This window comes from Glycine soja, chromosome 4 (assembly GCF_004193775.1).
Source record: "Glycine soja cultivar W05 chromosome 4, ASM419377v2, whole genome shotgun sequence".
Classification (NCBI taxonomy): domain Eukaryota; kingdom Viridiplantae; phylum Streptophyta; class Magnoliopsida; order Fabales; family Fabaceae; genus Glycine; species Glycine soja.
The window spans coordinates 1,723,173-1,748,871 of record NC_041005.1 but is presented as its reverse complement, the minus strand read 5'-3'; the positions used below and the strand labels follow the sequence as shown (position 1 = coordinate 1,748,871).

At 30.7% G+C, this 25,699-nt stretch overlaps 2 protein-coding genes and 1 pseudogene across 2 annotated transcripts; all 3 read right to left on the bottom strand.

Annotated features, from left to right (window-relative positions):
* Positions 1-1,368: 1,368 nt before the first annotated feature.
* LOC114408288 lies at positions 1,369-6,023 on the bottom strand (annotated as a pseudogene).
* Positions 6,024-15,626: 9,603 nt separating this feature from the next.
* Positions 15,627-17,787, bottom strand: LOC114408554 (protein FD-like). The gene is made up of 3 exons (XM_028371646.1): positions 17,000-17,787; positions 16,818-16,895; positions 15,627-15,975 (listed from the first exon to the last, which is right to left on the bottom strand). Exons 1-3 carry the CDS (start codon positions 17,390-17,392, stop codon positions 15,892-15,894), a joined length of 555 nt encoding a protein of 184 aa, XP_028227447.1. The 5' UTR covers positions 17,393-17,787; the 3' UTR covers positions 15,627-15,891.
* Positions 17,788-19,764: 1,977 nt separating this feature from the next.
* On the bottom strand, positions 19,765-25,463 carry LOC114408553 (la-related protein 1C-like). Its single transcript, XM_028371645.1, has 6 exons — positions 24,653-25,463; positions 23,831-24,422; positions 23,607-23,751; positions 23,423-23,513; positions 20,657-20,728; positions 19,765-20,465 (listed from the first exon to the last, which is right to left on the bottom strand). The coding sequence occupies exons 1-6, from the start codon at positions 25,064-25,066 to the stop codon at positions 20,217-20,219; spliced, it is 1,563 nt and encodes a 520-aa protein (XP_028227446.1). The 5' UTR covers positions 25,067-25,463; the 3' UTR covers positions 19,765-20,216.
* Between the last annotated feature and the right edge of the window lie 236 nt (positions 25,464-25,699).

Here is a 25,699-nt window from a genome sequence, read left to right as displayed (position 1 = left end):
ACATGTCAAAACTACCTGTGATGCAACTTTAATAATTTTTTCTCTATCTAATGTTATTCTAGTTTGCATCCACGTCTATTATGATACTTTATCTTTTGATCATCGCATGAAGAGTCTAATTTATTTATTTTCTCTTTCAAATTCCTTTTCAAAGATAAAACAGTAAATCACATTAAGAATAAAGATGCATGAAATAAGCTAAACAAACATCACTCAATTTCTAACAATGATTTCATTTAAATGCCCTTTCACAATTCTTTAGAAAATAACCATTTTTGAATGTATTACTTCCTAAACAATGCATGACTATAGGTGATCAGACCACCGCAATGAGCAACAATAAAGCACATAAAAAACAATAAAAACCAGAATTGCATTAAATAGATACTAAGGAAGAGTTACATTACAAAAGGTTGGTCTGTCAAGCTCTCCAACAATGGGGTTTAACCTCTCATAGTCATGAGAGAATTTACACTTTAGGGGTTGATGGAGATAAAAGAATAGGGATGAATATAGGAGGGGAAGGGGATAATGGAGATAGAAAGAAGATTTCCCCTATTTGAGATACTCAGGCTTATAGGATGTATTCATTAGAGAGCTCTGAGTGAGTCTCGGTGTGTCTTTCTCCTTTGTTTCTTACTTTTTTTATAGGCAGGTAACTTAAAATTCATGTCACCTCGCGATAAGCGGATCTTTTGAGCTTAGCGAGTATGGTGATAATCATGCGCTTAGCGTAAGATTCGCGTTAAGCGTGCCTTTAGACTTTTTGGTTGGCCTTCTTCATGCTAAGTTTGTGCTGGCTCAATCTTCAACTTTTTCTTCGAGACTTTTTCGTAAAGTTTTTGCATCAATTTTTCCTCAAAAGTACTTGTAATTTTCTTCTTTTGAAACATCATTATTTCATTAAAAACAACATTAAAGGAATTCTAATCATTATTAATCAAAATTGACTATCAATTAAACTCAAATCTCGGAGTTATCATACTCTATTTTTAATTACTTCCTCCATTTCAAAATTATTGTTTTTAATTTTGTATTTCATTTAAAACTTGTTTTAGAAGTTTAAGGCCTAGGCAACTTTTTTTTTTGCCAATTATATCTCACTTAATAATTGTATATGTCTTCAATCATTTTTCTTTTTCCCCGGCCCTATCATCTTTATTATTAATATTTTCCCTTCTCTCTCTTAACTACCATCAATAGAGACGAGAATATTTTAGTTAAAGTGTAATTAACAATGTTTTATATTAAATAAATGTTATTAGCTAACGTGTAACCTTAAACAAAAAATAATTTTTGAAATATGGAGGAAGCATTAGTGAAATATTTAAATATTGAGAAGCAAAACTTAGCTTTTCATTTATTCATACATAAAGATATAGATGCTTCTAGTTTAACAAATGGACTTCGAACAGTGTCGGCAGGGTGGAATTAAAGTAAAAAAGAATTTGGTAGCTTAGTTTTTTAATACTTTTCATAAATTGGAGTTTGTTTGGAATCAACTTGACCTTTACCCAATGGGAGCATCGACAACAGGGGAGTACAATGTTTCATCCTCTTCACCAACGTTTGTTACAGTTATATTCACGTCCACTAATTCTTTCCCTTTGAGATCGGAGATTGCGATGGAAGGGTAATTGATGTTGGAAATATGATGAGAACTCGAATGCTTGGGGCAACTCAAATTATTAGGAGCATTTCTAGAGATAGTCTTAACCAAGGTTATATTAAATCCAACGTAACATAAATAGTTCAAGTAGTCAATAGTGTTGGTTTCGTAAACTAGCCCTGGGTGGAATGCTCCATATATTGTCATTTGCCCTGCTCCATAGTCATAAGGTGTGGCTACTGATCCTTTATCCGTTGTTATGGGAGCCTTCAAATTGTTTTCTTGAGTTACTGCATTGAGAAATATAGGAGTTGATGAGATCTCATATCCAAGGGACATCATTTGTTATGGCTAAATTATGTTTTTGTTTAGTCAAATTATCACAATTTTATTTGAAGTCGACCTTCATTTTAAAAAGGTATTATATAAGAATAATGTTTATATTTAGTAGGTCCCTAAAAGATAAACCGTTTCATTAATTTGTCTCTTATTTGTGAAAATTTGTCGAATGTGTTTCTTATTTTTTAAAAAGATTAGTAGAGGGACTATATTAATTATGAAAAATGAAAAAGTTTTTTTTTCTCATAAAAATACATTATATTTTTTAAAAGATGAAAACTAAATAAGTAAATCATGATGTTTTAAGAGATAAATAAATTAAATCAAAAGTCAAACCTGTGGCCATGGTTGCTGATTTGATTGCAGAGGCACTCCAAGTAGGGTTCTGAGATTTGATGGTAGCTGCAAGTCCTGAAACATGTGAGCATGCCATGGAAGTTCCCGATTTGATGTTGAATTGGGAGGGCTTTTTCCCTTTTGGAACTCCTTCTTTGTCGTTGCCAATCCATGCTGCAAGAATGTTAACTCCTGGTGCTGTAATCTCAGGCTACAAAGAAACAAAGTCCTATTTAGAGTTAAGAATTAATTAATTGTGGGCAATTTATCATATCTATGTCTATATTCTTACCTTGAGAATATTCTTCGAAATTGCTGAAGGCCCTTTTGCTGCAAAGGATGGCATCATGGGTGCAGGCTTAAAATCAATGACTGAAACTGTTGGTAGAATTGTTGCCACTGGATTGCTTCATATTAAATTATGCACATACAATCGAATTAACTTGTGATCAACTATGATGGTTAACCTTAGTCTCCAATGATGTTTCTAAATAGTGACTCCATCCATGATGCATCCTTAATACCTGGTTGAATTGACATACTGAAGGATTCTGTTTGCATCTTTTGAACTTAATCTCTGTTACTGGGAAGTCCCCAAAATCTTTTCTTTCTGTTCCTCCTATTGGGTCAAAAATATGAACCACACGTATTCCACTTACCCCTTGCACAGCCTGAACTTTTAAAATAGTTGCATGAGTGATCTTTGCCGTCGCATACCACAATTTTCCCTTTGACTTTATCTAATGAATATGGGAAGCATTGTCTGCATTTCATAGTTGATATAATTATTTTTTGTCTCGAGCTTTTACAAATGATTTATCTAATGTATGTTTGGCATTCCTCTGTTAATTTAATTGTTGGCAAATCCCAAATTCTTGAAATTTTAGTCTTGTTAAATTAAATTGATTGGTAGATTTTATATACATACCTTGCGTCAGATAACTTGGCGTCTTTTGCCTGGGCAGACTCACTATATATCAGTGGATACTTGGGGAATGTGAAAGAGGGGAGAAATTTAAGGCTTCGCCCTGCAGTTTAAGAGTAGTGATTTTTAATATGAGCACATCATAGTTTATGATTAGATACTATTATCTAAACTATTTTATTAGTTTTCAATTCAAAAAGTAGTATTTCATCCCCTGCTAGTTAATAGTGCATAAATTTTACATATTGTTGTATGAGTAAGATCATGAATAAGTTTTTGAGTAAGTATTTACTAAAGAGGAGAATAATAAATTTTCTCCCACACTAAAGTTAGCTTTATGCATGACAACGTGAATATTTAAGGAGAAGGTTATCCAAATAAATCCTAAGAATATATGCCCATTAAAGTGTAAAAAGATTTTAAATTATCATTCAATTACAGATTAGTATGCATAATAAATTTTGACATTTTCAGTAATCACTTTAAAATCGTCTTTATTACTATAAAAATTTTAATTGATTGACTCTAAAACTAGATAGAAATTTCCTTAATAAAAATTAGACCCGAACAAATACAACTATAAAAGAATATTATTTATTTAATAATATTACTTCTGATATATTCTTTTTTATGCATATTTCTTATATATACTGAATGATTTGATTATATACTTGAAGCAGTAAATAATAAATACCATGATCAGTTTGTTATCGCCTAAGACAACCTTGGACATAAAATCGCGGTCTATGGAAGAGGCTGTAACGGTCAAATCCAAGGTACATCTTTGACAACGGTGTTTAAGCTTGGTCCGTTGTTTCCGGCGGAGGCAACCACGAGAATGCCGCGCTCGACGGCGTGGAATGCTCCAATGGCGATTGGGTTATATTTCAACTCGGAGAGGGAAGCAACGGACAACGAAATCACATCCACTCCATCAGCAATGGCATCATCAAACGCTGCAAGAACAGCAGAGCCAGGGCACTCATATTTGAAGCACACTTTGTAAATCGCCAGTAGTGATTTTGGGGACCCACTTTGGGCGGTCCCTGCCGCGACACCGTAGTATGACGCACCAGGAACGGTGGCTCCCGCCGCTGTGGATGCCACGTGGGTTCCGTGCCCATTTTTATCCCTTGGTGTCTCATACTCACTGTCTCCTTGAGGGTCGGGGTAATGTCTTGCTCCAATTATCTTCCTAATCAAAATCAAAATCATCATACATTATGGATTATATAATTAAGCTTGATTCAGGGCTGTGTGTGGTGCGTTTTTTCACCTGTTACAGTTAGATGAATAGAAGTAGTAGGATTTCATACACGTGCCTTTCCAACGGCATGGAACAGGGCCCATACCCTTGTCGATTCTGGCCATATACCTGAATTGAATATCGTTTGTGAATCCATTAGTTAAATATCATTGAAATGAAATTATGAAAATAAATCCGGTAGTCTTTCATAAAAGACTTCCTTGGAGGAATGGAGACCACTTAATCCAAAATGCTCAAATGTTTAACCTTTAGTTTGAGGACACTATTTATCGTTGTTTGCTGCGCGTATCCCTTTAATAGTTATGGGTCGGAACGTATTAAAATATTACCTATATCTAATGGGTCTCGGTGCATGATTATGTTTATGCCACTTTTTTGGTGCATCTAAATATTTGAAGGTGATTGGATCGTATATCAATACTTTAAAATTCTGATTATTATAGAGACCAATCCAGAGAAATTCGGTTAAAAGGACTGGAATACAATCCGATCCAGAAAATAAGTACTAATATATAATTCGTTACAAGTAACTAATAGATATATTAAAACCATCCGGCATCTAATTTGATTATCAGGTGTTCACATGACAATTTTTTCAAAATATTTTATTGTTTTACACATTCTCTTTTTAACGCGCACGGACCCACTGTTTTTGATTTTTTTTTCTTTTTACTTTCTTTGCCGCTGCAGATGCACTGGAGTTGCTTCTAGTTATATCAATGTAGGTATATTTTTGGGACTCTAATGACGTGTCTTAATATTATATTATAGTAACATTTTTAATTGAAAATGGAAATAGATTAGTTTTGATAACCTGAGTCCAAGATGCCAATGATGACGTCTGACGAGGGAGCAGAGTTGTAGACCGTGTTTGGGTGGTGGATTTTGACAGGGGTACTTTGGTCCTTAAGGAAATCGCAAGAACGGGTTGTGTGGAGGAGCTTCAGAATTGGGTCTGGGAAAACAGACACAACCCTAGGTTTCTGGGCAATTGAGTTCGCCTCCTCTTTTGTTAAACGAGCTGCAAACCCGGAGAAACCATGCTTGAAGTTGCGAACTGGGGCCTTCTCATTCCTTCCAATTAATCAAATTTTCTCATCATAATATGTAATATTCATTTCAGGTTTTGGTAGAAAAATACAACAGTTTTGGTATAACATTTGTCATTAATTTGATTTAAAATAAAAAGAAGTCATTTGAAAATAAAATATTAAAAATAAAATTAAATAATTTTTTTTTAAAAAGAATAAAATTAATTAGATTTATTTATATTCAAATCTAACGTCCAACTGTTTTACTTATATATATAAGAGTATTGAGGGAATAGAATTCTTATAATGTCCATATCATATTTATTTCAGAATATAAGCAATGGTCATCCGGAAGAGAATCTTTTTTTTTGAATTGGCGGCCCCCATGTACACAATATAAAGTTCACGGTTAGTGTCATCATCACTTCCATTCCCTGCTTGAATGATGTCTGCAGATGATGATCTTGACTCTCCAAGAAACAGCAAGAGAACATAGAAAATTGGATTGTCTTTCATGTTTCTATTCTCTTGCACTTTGTTGGTGTTCAATTAGTTCATGTACAAGACCTCCGTAGTTTGCACAGACCAATAGGGAGAATGCATGCTTCGTAACACCAGCACATATATATAACAATATTAAGTTACTTTATTTAGGTGCTTAATTATGCCATCAGTAGGTTATGATTTAAAAATAAAAAAAGAAAGCTACAACCTGCGATGGTGGAATTAATTATTGCATACTTATTCTATTTCATGTGCGTCAATCACTCAATTAATCCACGCAAAGTGCGCCATTTGAAGATATAGTAGCCAGCCATGTATGAAAATTTTATAGATAGTGCTGACCACCGTATATACCATATCTGGAAGTGGAGATAGCAACTATTTACATATAGTGCATTACGAATGTTATATACACTATGCATATTAGTAGTAACAGCTTGGCAATCAATATACATATGCATATTTGTAGTTAATTTTTTGTAATATTAAAATGACTATTTTATATAAAAATATAAAGTTAATTTGGTAGTGAAAGAAGAAGATATAGAGGGCGTGATTTGGATATATTTTTTTGACAAAATTAACAATTAATATTTATAGAAAAAAATAAATATTATATATTAATTGTAACAAAACCTATCCAAAAAATTGTATTAAGAACTAATGTAGGAAGTATGTTATGTACGGGTTGTTTAACAATCGGTCTAAAATGTGTACAACTTTTGATATTCTAAAAAATATTGTTTAGATTTGATGTACCAGTACTAGTAAGAAATGATCTAGAACATACCATTTAAAATAGTTTTTTTCACACAAATGATCTACAATATTGACACTTTTTATAACTTTTAAAATTTTTAACAAAACTTTCTCTATTTTGAACACTAACATTGCTATCTCTCTGATACGTGGCGTGTGTTTTGTATTGCTCGAAGGCTTCAAACAATGTGTTTGAAGATTCTAAATATTATCGCCAACTAATTCAAGAATTCGTTCCATCAAATAATAAAAAAGTGGCCATGAATATTGTTTTTTATATAATTAAAGTGTTAAGTAAAAATAAAGAAAAAAATATTTGGACTTTTTTATTTATTTTAAGCTCGGGCCAAAATTATTTATTTAATTAAATTACTTATTTTGGGCTCATGCCAAAATTCCTTTTTTTATAACTTATTTGGGCTTAACACATAAATCCTTTTTTTATTATTCATTATATTTTCTGACTTTTGTACTCAACTAAAAAATTCCTTTTCTTAACTAATTTGGATTAAGTTTTTCTTTTTTTTTTTTGTCTAAAGAGCATTCTATTTTCTCCCTCTCATTTTGTTTGAACTTGGTTCGGTCCATAGAAACACTTACACACATTTTGTTGCACACATCTCTTTTATATATTTTATTTTAAAATAGTTTACTAAAATGGAATAAAATTAATTTAAAATTCATTTAGTTAAAAATAGAAATATTTAGTATTCAATTACTTTTACATTTTTAAAATAAAAAAATTTGACAACAGGTCACCCTTACATAAATTTCAATTCTTTTGTATTTTTATTTTATTTGATTACTAAAATAATATTTGAATTTTTTTTTTTAAAAAAAAAAACTTATGCAACCAACAAGTTGAATTCAACATGTTTTATTTATTTAATTTTTTTAGGAGAAAAAAATTAGATCCCTTAAGTATATGTATTTTTAATAAATATTTAACTAAATTATATTTAAATTGAGTATTTAAATATATCATTTTTCTTAAATGCTATTCTAGATAATTTATGTGTTTTTTTATAAATATTAAACTAAACTATATTTATATTAAGTATTTAAATATATGTATTTTTCTTAAATGCTATTTTAGATAAGATATGCATTTCTTATAAATATTTAACTAAATTATATTCATATTGAGTATTTAAACACATGTATTTTTCTTAAATAATATTCTATTTATTATAAATTAATACATATAAATTAGTAAAATAAAAAAATTAAAACAGAAAACATTTAATATTAAAAAAATTGTAAGAAAAATAATTTTAAAAACTAAAGAAATATATAAAAAAAAACTCAATTTGTTTCTGAACTGAGTTTTTTATAAGAAAAAAAAAACCTACTTTAAAAATTAGTTTTTCAAGGAACTGATTTCTAAAATAGGAAAAAACACACACTTTAAAAATTAGTTCTAAGGAACCTATTTCTAAAGTGCGTTTTTTATACAAAATAAAAAATAAAACTGTGTAAGTGAAGAAATCAGTTTGGGGAGAATTGATTTCTCCTCTTTTATATATATATATATATATATATATATATATATATATATATATATATATATATATATATATATATATATATTATTTTGTATCATTTATGTTAATTTGTTTTTGTATTATTTGGATAAATATTTTTTTTTGCTCAAAAAATTCTCAACTGTTCAAGCTGAGACCATTTTTTCTTTCTTTTTGTCATTGTTTTTCTTGTGTAGATGATATGTATGTTCCGTTTAAGTTAGGTAAGATTATTATAAATAATAAAATTTTCTCTCAAAATAAATATTTAATGTGATTGCTTATATAAGACTTGATTTTAAAACTATTAAAATTGAAATAATCTTGCGCCATTTATTTCTCACACTTGGTATTTTTTTACAACAGCTTTGCATATTATTTATGTGTTATTTATGACATAAATTTAAATAAATAAAATTATTTATTTATATTAACATATCATATTTTTATAAAATGTTTATTTTATTAAAATTAGGTTCATTATCAATATCAACTAATTGATTATAAATATTTAAATTATTTTAGTTATGATTAAATGAGTTAACGGAAATGTGATATCTTGTTAATCTTTTTTTTTGTACATCTAAGCTATGACAACTAAGTGCTTTTGACTTTCTCTTTTATGTTATTATTATTATTAAAACAAGAATTAGTTACTTTAAGCAAGGCACGTAATCAATTCATTAATATAAATAAATAAATGAAAAAGGACAATTTATTAATCCAATAAATTGATGTGTGATATGAGTTTTGAAATTTGGTGCTCTTTTATCAAATACGTCGCCGTTATTATAATTTATTCTTTATATTAGTATTATTTCTTTAAAAAAAAGAATTAATTTAAGCATGATACTTTATTAATCCAACAACTTAGTTTTTGACATTTGAGTTGTGATAATTTGATATTATTATTACAATTATTATTATTATTTAAAAAGAAATTTAATTTAATTGTGATGTGTTATTAATACTACATTTTACTAAGGTATAACGGAATTATGACATTAATGGACTACTTAGTCATCATATATTTATGTCTGAAAATTAATTTACTAAAAAAATATTTTATAAAAAATCTATGCAACTTCTTCTTTTTTCATTGTACTTAAAGATATAAAAAAGTATGGATTACACTTGTCAGTTAAAAACAATATTTTCAAATGGTATTCTTTTTTGTATTAAAATTATATGTTGCTTTTTTTATATTGTGTTGCTTTACTTGCTAAAAATAAAAATTATTCTCTAATCAGGATCTACTTTTAAATATAATTATCTTAAGAAATAATTTTTAAGATATTCTTTAAATAAGTATTTTCCTGTTTTCATCCATTATCTTGGAAGTTATTTCGTAGTCACATAAAACATGATTGTTTTTGTTTCTGATAAATGCCAACTACAGCAGTCGGTTAAATTTAAGCAAAAGTCATGCATCACACATAACTAATGATTGAAGAAAAAAAGATATAAAAATGTATAAGTTTATTAGAGCTAAAAATTATGGGACCTCAAAGAATAGAAAGTTTGTTTATATATATTACTATTATTATTATTACTGTTAATTTTGTTTATTTTCGCCTTTTATCCTTTTTGTCTACATAAAAAAAAAAAAAACTGTGGTGTGATGTAGGCAAAGTATTTTGTTTTACAGCAATGGAAAAGTATATTTAAAAGTAACAGTAAAGGAATCTAAATCAAAGTATTATATCCATGGGTTTGGATTAATTTATCATTATCAGACTCTTTAAACTCTTGTATTATGTGAACAAATGCAAAAGTAGCAATATCAGATAATAAAAAGAAAAAATAGACAGAATGAGATTCTCAAAATACAAAAGAAGATTCAATTATGAAACAATTAGGACCCAAGTTTACTTGATTCAACAATGAGATGTCCAGATTCAATTTATCCTAGCACCTTCAAAACCCCTGTTTAATTTGAAATTTGGGTGTTGCGTTACCTAGCATTATTATCTCTTAAATACTAGTACTCTTTTTTATGTAATGTGTCGTCCTTTTTCTGATGATGTATAGGTCTAACTTGCTTTCAATATCCCTTTCTGCTTTAGCGGTCATGTTTATATGGACAATTTTTCATAGACATTTATTGTGATATGAGACACGAGAGATAGAGAAAATATAGAAAAATATAGGTATGATAAGATTTTTTATGTAATAGGAAAAATAGATAAAGATAAATAAAAAGTATTGGTAAAGTATTTAAAATAAATAAATATTTGTATACCATTATTCTGTTTATATATGGTTCAATTTAAGTTACTTTAATTATTAGTTACATATTACTATTTTCGATATTAAGTTTTAGGGTGGCGTAAAATTAAAACTGTTTTATGGAAACGCATCTTCTAACTGGAAATCAGGAGATTATTGGTTTTGATAATGCACATGAAACTCCCTAACCCATGAAATCCGAGTGTGGATGCAAAGTTTTGAAAGGTCAATCAAGCTGCTAAGATTCTTTGGATTTTTATTTTGATGTTCACAAGTTCCATCACATTTTATCAGCAAGTTATCAATTAATAATTTCAACCCTTTCTTCTTATAAATATTAAGATAAATTGTAATTTTAGTCTCATTTAATTATTATTTGGGATAAGTCTCATTATTTTTTTCTACAATTTTAGTTTTGTATTTAAAAAAAATACAATTTTAGTTTAATTCATAATTTTTCATATTTTATTTCTTTTATTTTAATCAAATTAAATCATAAATTTAATATATTCATTTAGGTATCATAAAAAATAATTTAATTAATTAAAATATAAAAATTAAAAGGAACAAACATATATAAAATTAAAAATTTGATCAAAATTAAAAAATTTTAAATGTGAAAACTAAAATCACAGATCAAAAAAATAAAGAGAATAACTTTCTGAAAAAAAATAAATAAAGAGATATAAAACTATAATTTAACCTAAATATTATATCTGTGATTATAAATAAGGATTTTAACATCTAAATGTTAAAAATTCTTACATACTCAACTAATAAAAAAAATCAGAATAGATATAACTTTTAAGTAGTTTTAATAAAAGTTTAAAAAACTTATTGTATGACTTTTCTTTATTAAATGATTACAACTCTTTACGTTATTATTTTAGGTAATCCTTTACACGATTTTTTAGGAATTTTTTACCTAGTAATTAAAATTTTTGGTTCATCAGTGATACATAATAATATTTAAAATAAACATATTTTCATGATTTGATTGAGTCCACTTTCCATTTAATTTGTATAATTTTTCTCTCTGTTTTTTTTTCTGACCTGAAAAATACTATAGAAGGAAGATTGTCTTTTTATAAAAGAAAAAAGAAAAAATATTAAGAAAGAAATAAAGATGAAACAACAACATGGGTGACCATTGCCACTTGGTCCTCCTTTTTTAAATTAGGGGTGTTTATAATAGAGTCATTTATAAATTAAAATTGACTTAAATTAATTTGAATATTTTGAGTTGAGTTATTTTATATATTTATGTCAAAATCAAACAGAAACAATCAAAATCCTTCATGACAAATTGAGTCATGAGTTTAGATTTATAGATTTAATCAAAATCGAACAGATCAAATTTTTTAGAGTTGTTTGATTTGGTTTTGAATATTGTTAATATTGAGACTCCAAGTGTTGTAACTGTAAATGTTCAAATTACTGGTGTTCAAACTTATTAAGTTATTACTTTCACGTACATTATTATTTGTTTCACATTTTTTCATATTTATTTTTTTTGTCATATTTATAATATTAATGAATCATAATTTATTCATTTGTTTAAGCAAATCTAATTATAACAAATTTAGTTGTAGCAAAATTTATTACAAGAAATTAGTTTGTAGGAAAATAGTTGTAATTCGGGTTATTATAAATCTCGTTGAAAAATATTTTGTCTTAATTTGTATTAGTGTATTTTAGAATATCATGTTAATGGGTATTAAATGAATCAATTTTATTACTTTAAGACATTTGATAATATTATGTTAATTGTATTGGATATTTGAATGAATTATGATATAAAATAGTAGTTCTAAGGAAAAAAATCAAATTTAAATGAGTAATTGCTTTGTGCAAACCAAATCAATCCGTTTATGAATGGATTGGGTTGGGTTGAGTTAAAAAAAATTTATAAAAACCAAACGGAATCAAATCAATTAAATTTAATTAAATTAGTTCTTAAACCAAATTGAATCAGCCGCGAATATCCCAATTTCAGATAATAAAGGGAGTTGTTCTTGTTGGAGCAGAATGTAGCAAAACTCAAATTTTGACTCCTTCGCAAATTGCAAATTGCAAATTGCAAATTGCGTTGCGAGTGATGCTTCTCAAAATGGAGATGTGGAGGTTCTATACATAGTGCACATTTTGGGAGGCGCTGCAGTGCCTTCAAGCGGATTTGCAACTGTAGCAAAAGAAACGTCAACAAAACTCAAAAATTAAAGCCGCAGAAACTAGTTTAAATCTCTTCATTCTGTGTACTAAAAAGGGATTAAGGATTGCTTTCGTAATTAATTTCTGTTCAGCTTTTATTAAACCGGGGCCATCTATTAGACTTCTTTCATATTAGTGCTATCCACCTTGAGCACAGAAGATACATCTCGTAAAAAATAAAAAAGACTGAGGGTTGTTGAACGGGTAAAGTTAGTGTTTCAAAATTTAATGGTGTAAACTTATTTTTTAAGGAATTAATATAAATTATAGTTAAGTTGATAATAATTAAATAATACTTTTATTCCATTTTTAATGCAATATATTAAATAATATTAAAAAATAACATAATATTCATAATTTTATAGTATTGAAAATTAAATCTTACTAATAAATGTCATTATTTATAACTTCTCAGATAACATTCAGAATAAAAAATAAAACCAAATCAAATATACCGTAATATTTAACTATAACAAATACAATAATTAATATTTATTAACAATCAGATAACCACAACAACAAAAACCCTATGCTCCACATTACTTTCATTTCTCATGAAATGCTTCATCTATGAAATATGATCTATCCTTTTGGCTAATTTTGAAAAATAGTCCAAACACTACGATCAATTCTTATTTTATTTTCTTTTCCTCGCCACTTATAAAATGAATAGAAACAGGAGTTTTCATAAGAGAATAACCTTAACAAAATACCTTTCATATACTCCAACAGTTTTTTTTATTAAAATTAAAATTAATTAAGAAAATCTTTCAACATAGAAATTAATTAATTTGATACAAAATCTGCACTAAATAAACCAAGCAATTTTTATATAAATATTTTATGTTTAATTAAATCATTTTTATTTTTCTTTAAAATTCCATTCCCAATTATATTTTAAGTGAAATTATATTTTTATGATTTTTATAATTGTTTTACAATTAAGAGAGCAATGGTCAGAAAAATATAAAATAAAGTGGATAAGATATTGAAAAGAGAAAAAAAAATATAAAATGTTATAAAAGAAATACGTACGCAAATTATATAATTAATTCATAAAACTATATTCAATAGAATGAAAAATAAAATAAAAGGGTAAGATATTGAAAAGAGAGGGGAAAAAGTGTTGTAAAAAAAATAAAAATCAGTATAACTAATTCGTAAAAGGACCATAAATATTTGCAGAGCACGCTTTTTCCTTCTTTTGAGGATTTGGTAAAAGTGAGGGAATAAGAATATGGCAGACAGAAACTTTCCTCAACCGCATCCCAAACGTGGAACGAATGGAGATTTGAACCGATCCATATTTAGCAGTCCTTCCTATAGTGACTGTACCCTATAATAATAAGACAATAATAATCCATCGTGACAGATTCACAAGAAGAGGGCAACATGGTGAAATTATGTTTGTTTCATTTTTGGATTTAGAACAACATCAGTTAAAAGCAGATGGTGATTGTAAGTTTTTCACTTTTCGATTTTACTCTTTAACTACTTTGTATTTTTCAACTAAAACAAGTTGAACACTCCACAAATTAAGAATGATATTTTCTGAACTCACATAGTTCTTTCTAAAAAACTAGCAAAAGTTAAGAAAACACATTAACTACAAAAAATACCTTCTTGAAGAATTTGAGTGATTTGAAAAAATGTAAATTAAAGAATGATTTCATCCTTCAACATTTTTTGTTCTTTCTCATTGTGAGTTCTATACTTGTAGTAAGTTTATTCCAAAGAGAATTGAAATATTGTTGTTTCAATGAAAAAGGACTTTCGGGCAATAATAGGTGTTTTAAAAAACAATTTATGCAAAGAGTGTAGTCTGTAAACAACTTGCACCACAAGGACTATTTTTGGTACATAGGATTTCGGAGGTATCATCCTAGATTGTTTTCACAATAATGCATTTGTGTTTTTTTTCTTCAAGAGTGTGGGAGGAGCCACTCTTACTAGTGTCAATTGTTTTGGTTGCTATATGTTTTTAACATAGGTTATATTTATAACTAAACTAATGTTAACGTATATTTTTATATCATTGTGTATTTTTTTGTCTTTTTATCCTCCATTATTTTGATATGCGTATATATATTTTTTATTTCACTTGCATTGAATTTTTTTTATTGAATTCAAAGAAACAAGTCACTCCCTCTCTTAATGGTATCAGGCCAAAACAAATGTTAATAACTAATACTATATTTCTTTAATATTTTTATTAAAAAATTAATAAAAAAAACATGTTAACAGAATATATAGCTAGCATAATTATTGGCCAATCCACCGAATTGTAATTTGTAGTGACGATTTCACGATACATAAGACAATTTGCGAGCATAATAATAACTAATAACTAATAACTTTTTTTTTTAATGAGATTTGAATTTACAATCTTCCATCCTTCATTTATTATTTTTTTAATCAGTGAACTAATCTTATATCTCCATAACAACCAACTACTACATAAGTTAATGTAGAAATAATCTGGGAAGGAGGTAGCAACACCAAGAAATACCCAAGGCGCGTGAATTCTAGCTAGGACAATCCCGCAATGAAACATTAAACCATGTTCCCGCCAACGATACAAGCTGGCAAAGATAGAGACTGATCATAGGAAAATAAGTAAATAAACCCTCAAGGTCAAGACAAATCTCAGGATAACATTCGGCTCATAAGGAATAAAATTTAGTTAGTTAAATTATCTGTTTTATTAAAATATAATATAATGAAATGTGGTAGAACCGTAGAATTAAGAAGGAATCCATTATATTTTTTTTTTCTAAAAAAAAAACCATCCTATCTTTATTTTACTCGTGATTAGATGTCTAAACAAAGGCGAAAATCAAACAGCAACGTGCTTATAGGGATCTCTAATCTTATAGACAGTAGAGACCCTTGATGACAGAAAGCAGCCCATTTTTTTTTTTTAAATATACAATAATGGTAATTAATGAAGTTTAAATTTAAGATTCCACATTAATTACTAAAATCCCAACTACTAGACCATCTTAGTAAAAACTCCAAAATCAGGTTATCAAAAAATTGAAAACTCTTCCTCTAAAAAAAAAATTATAAGAATTCAATCCATTTATAATCCTTGTGTTTGTTTCCCAAACATTTGAAAGTTGAAAACATCCAAGAGTCATGATGGGTTCCTTTCCTTCTCAAAATGGAGATGATGAGGTTCTACACAGAGCGGCCATTCTGGGAGTGGGAGGGTTATCAGAGGAGGACAAGCAGCACTGCAACTGTAACAAAAAATAATTTCAGAATAGATTAAAGCTGCCAAACCCTGACCACTACAGAATAATGAATAAGGGAAGTTGTTCTTTTAATTCGTTTCCATACACTTTTCACAGTAGCATGGAAATGACCACACATAAAAGTGATGGATACCAAACCAGCTGAAGCGTCTTAATTTCTCGCTCACCTTTTCTTTAAATCTAGGTACAACATTTTCCTAAATCCAGTACAAATTTTTCCTACCGAATAAGTATATCAATACTTTTTAACTTTCTAACATATCACATATATTTAGGGAATATTTTAAGTTTAATAAATATGTGATGTTAATCTAAAAGTATGTAGCGAAATTAATTTTTAGATAACTTTTTAAGATAATTACTATTTAAACCAGCAAATTTATTAGACATGAAGGTTTATTGTGTTAATGCATATGCATATGTTATTTATTCACATAATTAGGTCATATTAAAATATTTCTTTCATAATTATTTATAGAAAAAAATTGAATTTCTAAAAAAAATCAACTAATACATGTCATGTTTTTTTCGAAATTAAATAAAAAAGAGGTTTAATTGCATTCCAGCTGCCTATTGTAATTCTACGTGAAACGCTGGAACAGAATTGTCTTTTAGATACATAAAAAAATATAATAATTTTTATTTTCTTTTCTCTCTGTACAATTATTTGTGAAAAGGTTTATACAAATATGACCTTATTCTTTATTTCCTTTAAAAGGTTGTTTACAAAAAACGCAAGAACTATGAAAAGATATTGCATTACAAAAATGGTTAAGATCCGATGAAAAGAAGGAACAACAAAATTAAAAAAAGAAAAAACAGCTAACCTCTTTCAATTGTCTTTTTAGTCTGGAATTCTCTTCCGTTAAACGGGCAATTTCAACTTCCAAGCCTTTTCTATAAGCCTGCACGTACAAATTGTTTTCCAACAGTTAGTTAATAAGAAAGAAAACACAACTTTTGAGCATTAAGAAGATTCAAAGTGCAGAAAGAAAGATAGCTTAGTAACCTGTTTTCTAGCTCTGGACCGAACCGCGGATTCTCGATTTTTTATTATACGCGCATGGCGTTGATCTAGCAGGGTGGTTTTCTTAGAGCCGGAGGCTTCGAAGGAAGTGTTGGAGACAGAAAGAAGAGAGTGGTCATGGTCATGTTTGTGAAAGACAGAAGAGGAAGTGGAAGTGAGGTTAAGAAAAGAAGAATCAGAGACAGAGTGGTTGTTGTTGAAGTCTATGTCAACAGGGGAATTGGAGAGAGAGTCGAGTTTGATGTCGTTCCAGACATGCTCAATGGAAGAAGGAGGAGAGAGATGGGGCCAGCAATCACATGGCGATGAGGCCATCGCTTTCTCCCTCGCATGCACACAAAAAATCTCTGTAGGTTTGGGTGGCCATGAGGCCATGCTTCACCCCCTCTCTTTTTCTCTCTTTTTTCTTTACTTTGTTTGGCAATAACAAGGGTATTTCCACATTTGGGGTTGACAAGGAGGTCCCAGGTTCATGTCCCCACACAAATTAACCACCACCTCATTTTTCTTCTTCTTATTATACTCGGTTGTCTTTTCATCTGACATTTTGGTTTGGTTACAAATACAGGTAACCGGAAGAGTTTTATTTGTTAATGTAGACCGTAAACAGTTTTGCTATTGATGGTAGTACTAAAGAATCAGAAGATAGGGGGTTTCACATGTGATCATGGAGGATTCAAGTCTTCACTCATCTTTTTAAAGTCAAGTGTTCTTTCATAACTTTTTTTTTTCAAGTTTAGAAGCTTTCTCTGCTTTGGAGTGAAGTGGAACATTATTTTCTCTTCCTAAATTTATTGTGACAGAAAAAGAAACAGAAATATCCAACATATATTTTATTGTTGATTGAAATTTATTAAGTTATAAAATGAGATGGAGGAGATAAATTTTAATAAATATTAATAATATAAAATATTTTTAAAAATATATATATATTAGAGAATATGCTATTAGCATTTATTTTTGTTCAGAAAAATACAAACACGGTAGACAATTCAAGTGATAATGATGATTCTCACGAGCGGCAACAATCTTAGTGAGCAACTAAACCTACATACACATGCAAAAACACTCAAATGAAGGATAAATTATGAGACTTAGATGTATATGTGTAGACATGAAATGCAATTTTTTTTTTGTCAATGCATGAAATGTCTTGTACAGATATAGATAACAGAAAAAGTTTGTTATTCTGAAGATAATGCCTAAAAAATTAAGAATAAAAACTAAAAATATGGCATTTAATAATAATATTAATGCCCCTTCGTTACGATTTTTACTAAATTTTTAAAAATTTCCGACGAAAAGAAAACCAAGTAGAGTAAGGGCAAGAAAAATTGATGGAGGTTTTTTTCTTGGTAAGGAAATTGATGGAGGTTGGTTACAAATTTGGGTTTGGTTACAATATAAGTTTTACTTTTTGTTTGATTCAATACTTTTTGTTTCCAACTCTATAAAAAAAAGGACTTATAATATACAATTCTAAACTTGTCCTTGAAGCCCGTTAACCAAGGTATTTTTTTTTACTTTCATGAAAACATAACTCTTGTTTCATATAGTTGAAACAATATATTCTAGGGAGGCATTTGATTTATTAGTTTATTTTTCTATAAGGTTATTTATCATGTAAATTGTGGGCATTTTAAAAAAAATTTACTCTATCTTTTTAGTTATTTTTTTTAAAACATTAACCTAAATAGCGTTTTCCCATAATCACTCTGCAACTGTTGCTCAGATATACTAGTATTATATAGCTTTAGCTTGTTGTTAGTGGACAACATAGTGAACCTATCATCTTTTACGGGATTGCTATACAGCTCAAACGCTTTGAATTTTTCTTGAAGATGAGTGATTAATGTATTCTGAAATATTCGACAAATTACATTTTAATATTATGAGCATTTGACTACTTGTGGTTAATTTAGGCTTCTTCGTGGTTTGAACTTATCACATCCCTTTATAATGATGATTTTATGTTACTTCCAGCCGATCGCCTAACGAATATACTAACATTGTGATTCTTGACTAATGACTACAAACACCATAAAAATAAAACGATTCCATTTCAATCATTTAATTAAAAAAAAAACAATCAGCCAAAAACTACCATAATACCGGCCAAACACTGCCTGGACGGAACTCAAATGTTGTGGAACGTCACGCATGCTATCAGTTTATCAGGGCAGAAAGGGTTCGATTTAGTCTAACTTTTAAACAAAATCATTTGAATTAAACATAATATTTGATTTAATTTGAATATAATATCAACTATTTGCAATTTAATGACTAACAACGTAAAACAACTTAATAACTTAAGTATTGATCAGTTCTTCAAAATGATATTTACATAATTATAAACAATAAAGTAATAAAAACTACCTTAGTTCAAATATCAACACAAAATAATACAAATTCAATTTTAATAATAAAAAATAAAAGATCAATTCAAACCAAACATTTTCAATCTCTTTATTAAACGATTTGACAGATTAAAACAGTTCAATTTCACACCTCTACCTCTAAACGGCAGAATCCATTTCAAGATTTCAGGGGAAGATGTGATGAGACTCGTAAGAGATTAAGGCAACAAATGCCAATGGAATATGTACATAAAAAATGCGGGAACATTAAAAAATAAATGACGAAACGATAAGGAAAAATAAACGAACGAAGAAATTACTTAGGGCAACAAGTATAAACGGGCAAGACCATCAAACAATCTACCACCTATTTATGTGAGCACACAGAAGTGACAGAGCAAACATCAAGGCCTAATTTGTTAAAATGGCAGGGCAACTTGGCACAAGCGAACTCAAGTGCTCAATTCAATTCAATTCAATTCATAACAAATACTTTACCCACACATACCACCATAAGCCACCAGAAAATAAAGAATAAATCATCCGCAGCAAAAAAAAACTATACAAAACCCAAAACTCAATTCACCTCCATCAAAATTCTAGATTTCTTGTGTCTCGTTAACTTTCTTTATCTTTTTAGGCCATAATAATTCCAAAGAATTCTTATTTATTTCCCTATTTGATTCAATTGCTACCAAAATCGATCTCAGTCACCGTAGAAAGGAATCAACCTATCCTACCATCCCCTCCAAAAAAACCCTTTCAAAATCAAGAGTCGCACAGGGCCAAAAACTAGAATGGGCCAAGTATTTTGGGATGAGGAAGATAAACTGAGTTGAGTTTTAATTGCTGCTCACAGTAGCATCATTTGGGACTTGGGACTGAGTTGAGGACTCTCCTGCAGCATCTTCATTTGTGGTAGGCTCAGTGTTAACTTTATGTGAAATAGCTTCATCCACTGTGATCTTTTCAAAATCAGCTGCTAGGTTATTAGAACTTGATCCGCTAGGGGATATTGAACCAGAGTTGGCCCGAAGCTGGGCGGAGGGAAGCCACTTCATCCACTCATTGCACCTCCTTAACTTGTCCCCCTACAGCAAATTTGAAATGCAGAAATAACTAATTAGAAAATATAATAAATTGAATAGCTTTAATCAAAGTATACTTCAAACATACCTCCACTGCATCGCTAACATGGCAATGAACAGAAATGAGATGTGTAGAAAGTGTGATCAGTGAAAGCTGAATGAGAATGACACAAAACTTTAAAATAAGAACTTACCTGCACTTCCACGACAGTGGAAGTTCTCAATGAATCCAATATCAACTTAATGTTGCTTGTCAAACTTCTAACCTGCAAAAAGATAAAACAAACCTAGAATACTTATCATTTTATGAAAGTTTAATCAAATCATAACCTAACTATTAGCAACATAAGGGTCAAGGATCACTCCAAAACATATATATTAATCTTAATACCCAAAATCTTGTGCATGTTCACCAAAGGTACCCCCTCCCTCTCTGTGTGTGCCAGTGTTGTCAAATAGCGGCGCTATCACGCTATAGCATAGTGGGTTTTGGAGAAAACGGAATCGTGATGGCGTCACGGACTCCACGATAATCGAATTTGCCAGCACCTTACGCGTCACGGAACCAAGTTGGGTCGCGGCTGTTGTTTTGGGCTAGCAGAATGCACACAAGGGCCCAACAGTAGCCTTACTTATTGACTTTGTTAAAAGTTAAAACTCATTTTACTTTTTACTCAATTATTTTTACCTTTTACTTATGGACTTGGGACAACAGTAGCATTTTAACTTCAGTTCTACTTCAACTTCACGTAAATTTTTTCCAGTGCATTCTAGAACTTCTCATTTCCTCTGATTCTTAGTCACCACATAGCCTTCTTCGTCCAGCCTCTTTTTTTACAGGTAAGGTAACAATTCTTTATTTTGTTTAATACTTCTTTCTTCTTCTTCCTCTGTTTTTTCTTTCTTCTTCTTCGTCCAGCATTTTAACTTCTTTTTTCTTCTTCTTCCTCTGTTTTCTTGATGCTGGGGCAGGGGCAGAGCAGAATGAATAGATGTTTTCTTTATCGGACTTGTTCAGCTAAATTAGCTTTTAGCTTATTCTGATTATGTGCCTCACTAGGGCTTGTTTAGCTAATTAGCATTCAGCTGTTTATAGCATTTTTTTATTTTATTGGGGAAGGGGCAGAGGAGAATGAACATATATTGTCTTGAACAATTTAACTTTTGAGATAATATTATGTTAATGTTTATCCAGCTTCTTTTTTTTGCATATAGGATTCTTTTTTATACATATTTAATTGTTATATATATTCTATTTCAACCGCTATGCGGCTTCCACTATTTGACCGCGACGTATCCGCTATATTCTATAGCGGATTTTCAGCTTTTCGTGATTCTCCGCGATCAGGTAATGATTACACTGGTGTGTGCACACATGCACATGGAAGGCATGTTTGGGACAAGATTCATTGACACAAGGCGTAAGAAATATACAAAGAGACCTCTCCCCCTCTCCTCAATGAGTTTCTGAATTGAATTATAGACTTCATCTACTCCATGAAAACTATCAATCAAACAATAGATTGATAAAAGATCTAATAACATAAACACCCCGAGGTTTTTTCGAATTGCACACAATACCCTCCTAAATTATTGTTTACAACAACCTCCTTTATAAGGGGTTTAGGGGGGTTAGTGTAATATATAAGGGGGTGTATGTTTAATGTTTTCAAACATTAAGGGGATATAGTGTAGGAATAAAAATAAAGGGCAGTGTTGTGTGCAATTTGAAAAAAAACTTGGGTGCAAATGTAATTTGCTCTTGATAAAATTTACCATTTACTATAAAGCTACCAAAGGTGAGTTTTGCCAAGAATAACACACAGCACAATGAGGTAGAAAGAGGAGGTTGACATATGGGCATAAATGAACAAATAATAATTCATTGATACATTCAAGCAAACAGCTGTTTATTAGAAGATGAAATATTTGTAAGGATAAGTGTAAGTCTGGAAGTGTAAAAACAATATAAAAAATGAATGAGATGAGACACATTTGTATGCTTTTGGATGGAATTTGGTTTCTTAATACCTTAAGAAATTTTCCTGCAATATTAGGACCAGGCATAGAATGGAATGGCATAAGTTGTCATTGTTTGGATTATTTAAACTAAAATGGAATGAATGAAACAGATAAATCTCATTCTAGTCCAGTCCACACCATAGATCATTATAGATAGCATAGTCCAATTGTAGAAAAGCACATATTATTGTTGGACTATATTAAGACTTGTTCTTTCTAATATCCATACCAGTAGCATTGTCTATATTGAAAATGAAAATTTCAATTAAAAGAACAATAAAATTGTGGGAGTAACATTAAAAAAAAATGACTTGGAAGTAGAACACATTTTAAAACCATATCCAAAGTTCTGTAAAACCCATAGCTGTTCCTAACCAGTTCCTTCCATCATTTTATACAGATGACACTGCATGTTAAATATTATTTCAAGCAAAAAACAACGTTTTTGTGGCAGCAGGTTGCTTTGACATTCATGAAATAATTTTTGAAAATATTAAACCCCCCAGGAAGGGATCTTTGCTGGTGAAACGCAGAGCTTAGAGCTTAATCATAAAGGTATTAAAAAGCAGCATAACAAGGATACCAAATATATTCCAAAAAAGCTAGGCAATCTAACATAAGAAAAATAGAATGTTTCCTCATAAGCACCAAGTAAATCCATTCTTTTTCCAGATCTATTATTCTGTTATATTTTATCTTCAGTTTCAACTACAACAACTGCTTCTGAGGTAACAAACATTAGCATCAACCATGAAAGGAAAAATTCCTTAATGGAAAATAAAAATCTATTAAAAATATCCACAGCAGACAAACGATCAGTATATGGTTAAAATCATTAAACCATACAATCAATTACATATATCATACACTGTTTCACATACTCAGACTTGGCAGAAAAAATGTTTAAAATATTACTTGATCAAGCACAATTAACTTACCCTTGGGAAGCTTGCAATCAGAGTAATAGGAACCCATCCCTGTTCATCCATGTTGGACCTTAAATACTCATCCTTCACTAAATTAGCATCACTGTCATAAACAAACCAGCAATGAAAAGAAAATTCAACAGCCAGGATTTGTTGGCAAACTAAATAGTAAATAACACAGAACAGAAAAAATTACCTAAAGTAATAATCAATTTGGTTGGCTATTGTATTGGTGAGAGGAGTTTCTGCAACTGGGAAGAACATTGCAGGAGGAGGTGCATGTGTGAAAAATGGCATGCCCCCAAAGGGTTCAAATTGTAGCGTTGGGAAATAATAGAATTCTATAAAGGAAGAGAAAGTGCATTAGGTTTGTTTTGTTGTAGTAACATAATCAAATAAAAGAAGAAAAAAATAACTGACCAGGAAACCCAGCAGGGTTTGCAAAAGGTCGCATAGGCTGAGGCCCCATAAATGGAGCAGGATTAGGTGGCGGGGGCCTCATTAATCCCCTTGGAGGCATCCTCTGTTGATTTACATGAGCATCTCTAGTATTTGCATAACCTCCACGATCCTGATCACGCCTGCTGCCATAACTGTTATGATAGGGACCGTCTCCACGTGGATGGTGCCCAGCATTGCCCCTGCGAGAGGGACTCCGATGCTCACTCATTGGTGGCATAAAACCCCCATGCGGAGGTCTTGCATCCCAGTTATTGTTCCTGTAAGGATCCCTTGGAGTAGGAACTGGAACCCCTGGTATCCCATGGGCAAATGTTCTTGGAGGCATCGGAAGCACAGGAAAGGGGGGCGGTGGTGGCGGTGGAGGAAGATTCTGGGTAGCACCGGAGAAGTTGTTCTGAACAGGACCAGACCCAACATTATAGCCATTTGACCCTCCACGCTGCTTCATTGATCTTTGTCGATTAGCCATACCATAGTTCATTGCAGGAGTAGGACTAGGGTTTGCATTACCAATGGCTTGTTTCTGAGGGGAGTCTGAATTAACAGGATCCTGCAAAACAACAAACATCAGAGAGGATACAACTATTTTCTGTAATAAATAAACACACATCCTTCATAAGGAAAACATCAACTCGTTTACAATGTCAACAACAGAGGAACAACATTACCCCAATATGAATCCTAAAACCCTTAAGATTTACAATTAAATTTGTTTCTTCCTTCAAATAAAATAGAATCTGAAGACAATGATAGAATCAGGCTTTGGTATGAAAAGCGGACCTGAGGAGTGGTGGTGAGTGATTCTTCATCAGCAGCAGTCTTAACAGAGGAGTCAGATGTCAATTTAGCGGTGGGCTTGGTGGACTCAGATAAATCGGGCCAAGAATGAGCGCCCATTACAGGCCCAACTTCCGAGACGCCATTGGACTCCGGTTTCTTCCACGCAGGTTTCACGGTGGTATCGCTTGTTTGAACGGCGGGACCGTTAGAATTAATGGAATCGAGGGACGAGAACGAGGAAGAGGAAGAAGATGGCGGCGATTGATGGTTAGGTTCAGCGTCAGCACCGCGAACTACCTGGGCCCACGGGGATGGCAGGTTTTTTCGCGGGAAATTATTAGAGGTGTCAGCGGCAGCAGTAGCAGCAGTGGGTGAGTAATGGTTAGAGGAAGAATCAACGGTGGTGGTAACCATTGCCGATTAGGGTTTCCGGTTTCACAGAGACAGATTATTATTGATTGATCAGTGTATAAAGAAAAGCATGGACAGATAAATTAATAAATCGGTATGGGTTATGGATGAAATTGTTTCGAAAATTAAAAAAAAGAGGCCAGAGAAATAACAAGATTAAAAGAAAGAAATAATGAGTTAGGGTTTGTGATGGCAGAAGGGTTTGCGATAAAAATTACAAAAGGGTGTGGATGTTGGTATGGTAGCAGGACCCTCTTCTCTTGCGTTGCGTTGGCTTTCACTCTCCGAGGCGCGCAACCTGCGATCTCTTCCGCCTCTCTTCTTTTCTGTTTTCACGACTCGGCGGAAACACAAACAAAGTGCAGCAGTAGCAGCTACCCCAGCTGTTACGAAACCTAGTTCTTTTCTCTATTTTTATTTTTAATTCTAGTAGTCAAAATATTCCTTTACTATATTACCCCTCTTTCTTGTACAAGACTCTTCTTTTTCTTTTGTACAAAACGGTAAATTCATGCTGTTTTTCTCTCTCTCTATTTTCTTTTGTGCAAGTATATTTTATCACAGTTGACTTTGCCTCCTTTTACACACTCCATTTTAGTAAAATTTATTTTGCCTTCAAATTTTAATTTTATTATA

Coding starts and splice junctions, on each gene's coding strand:
- LOC114408554 (XM_028371646.1), bottom strand. CDS start 17,392: ATGGCCTCATGGCCACCCAAACCTACAGAGATTTTTTGTGTGCATGCG. Junction 16,896..16,999: donor GGTCCAGAGCTAGAAAACAG/GTTACTAAGCTA, acceptor TTGTACGTGCAG/GCTTATAGAAAAGGCTTGGA. Junction 15,976..16,817: donor TAAAAAGACAATTGAAAGAG/GTTAGCTGTTTT, acceptor TTTTTGTTACAG/TTGCAGTGCTGCTTGTCCTC.
- LOC114408553 (XM_028371645.1), bottom strand. CDS start 25,066: ATGGTTACCACCACCGTTGATTCTTCCTCTAACCATTACTCACCCACT. Junction 24,423..24,652: donor CACTCACCACCACTCCTCAG/GTCCGCTTTTCA, acceptor GTTGTTTTGCAG/GATCCTGTTAATTCAGACTC. Junction 23,514..23,606: donor CAAATTGATTATTACTTTAG/GTAATTTTTTCT, acceptor TGTTTATGACAG/TGATGCTAATTTAGTGAAGG.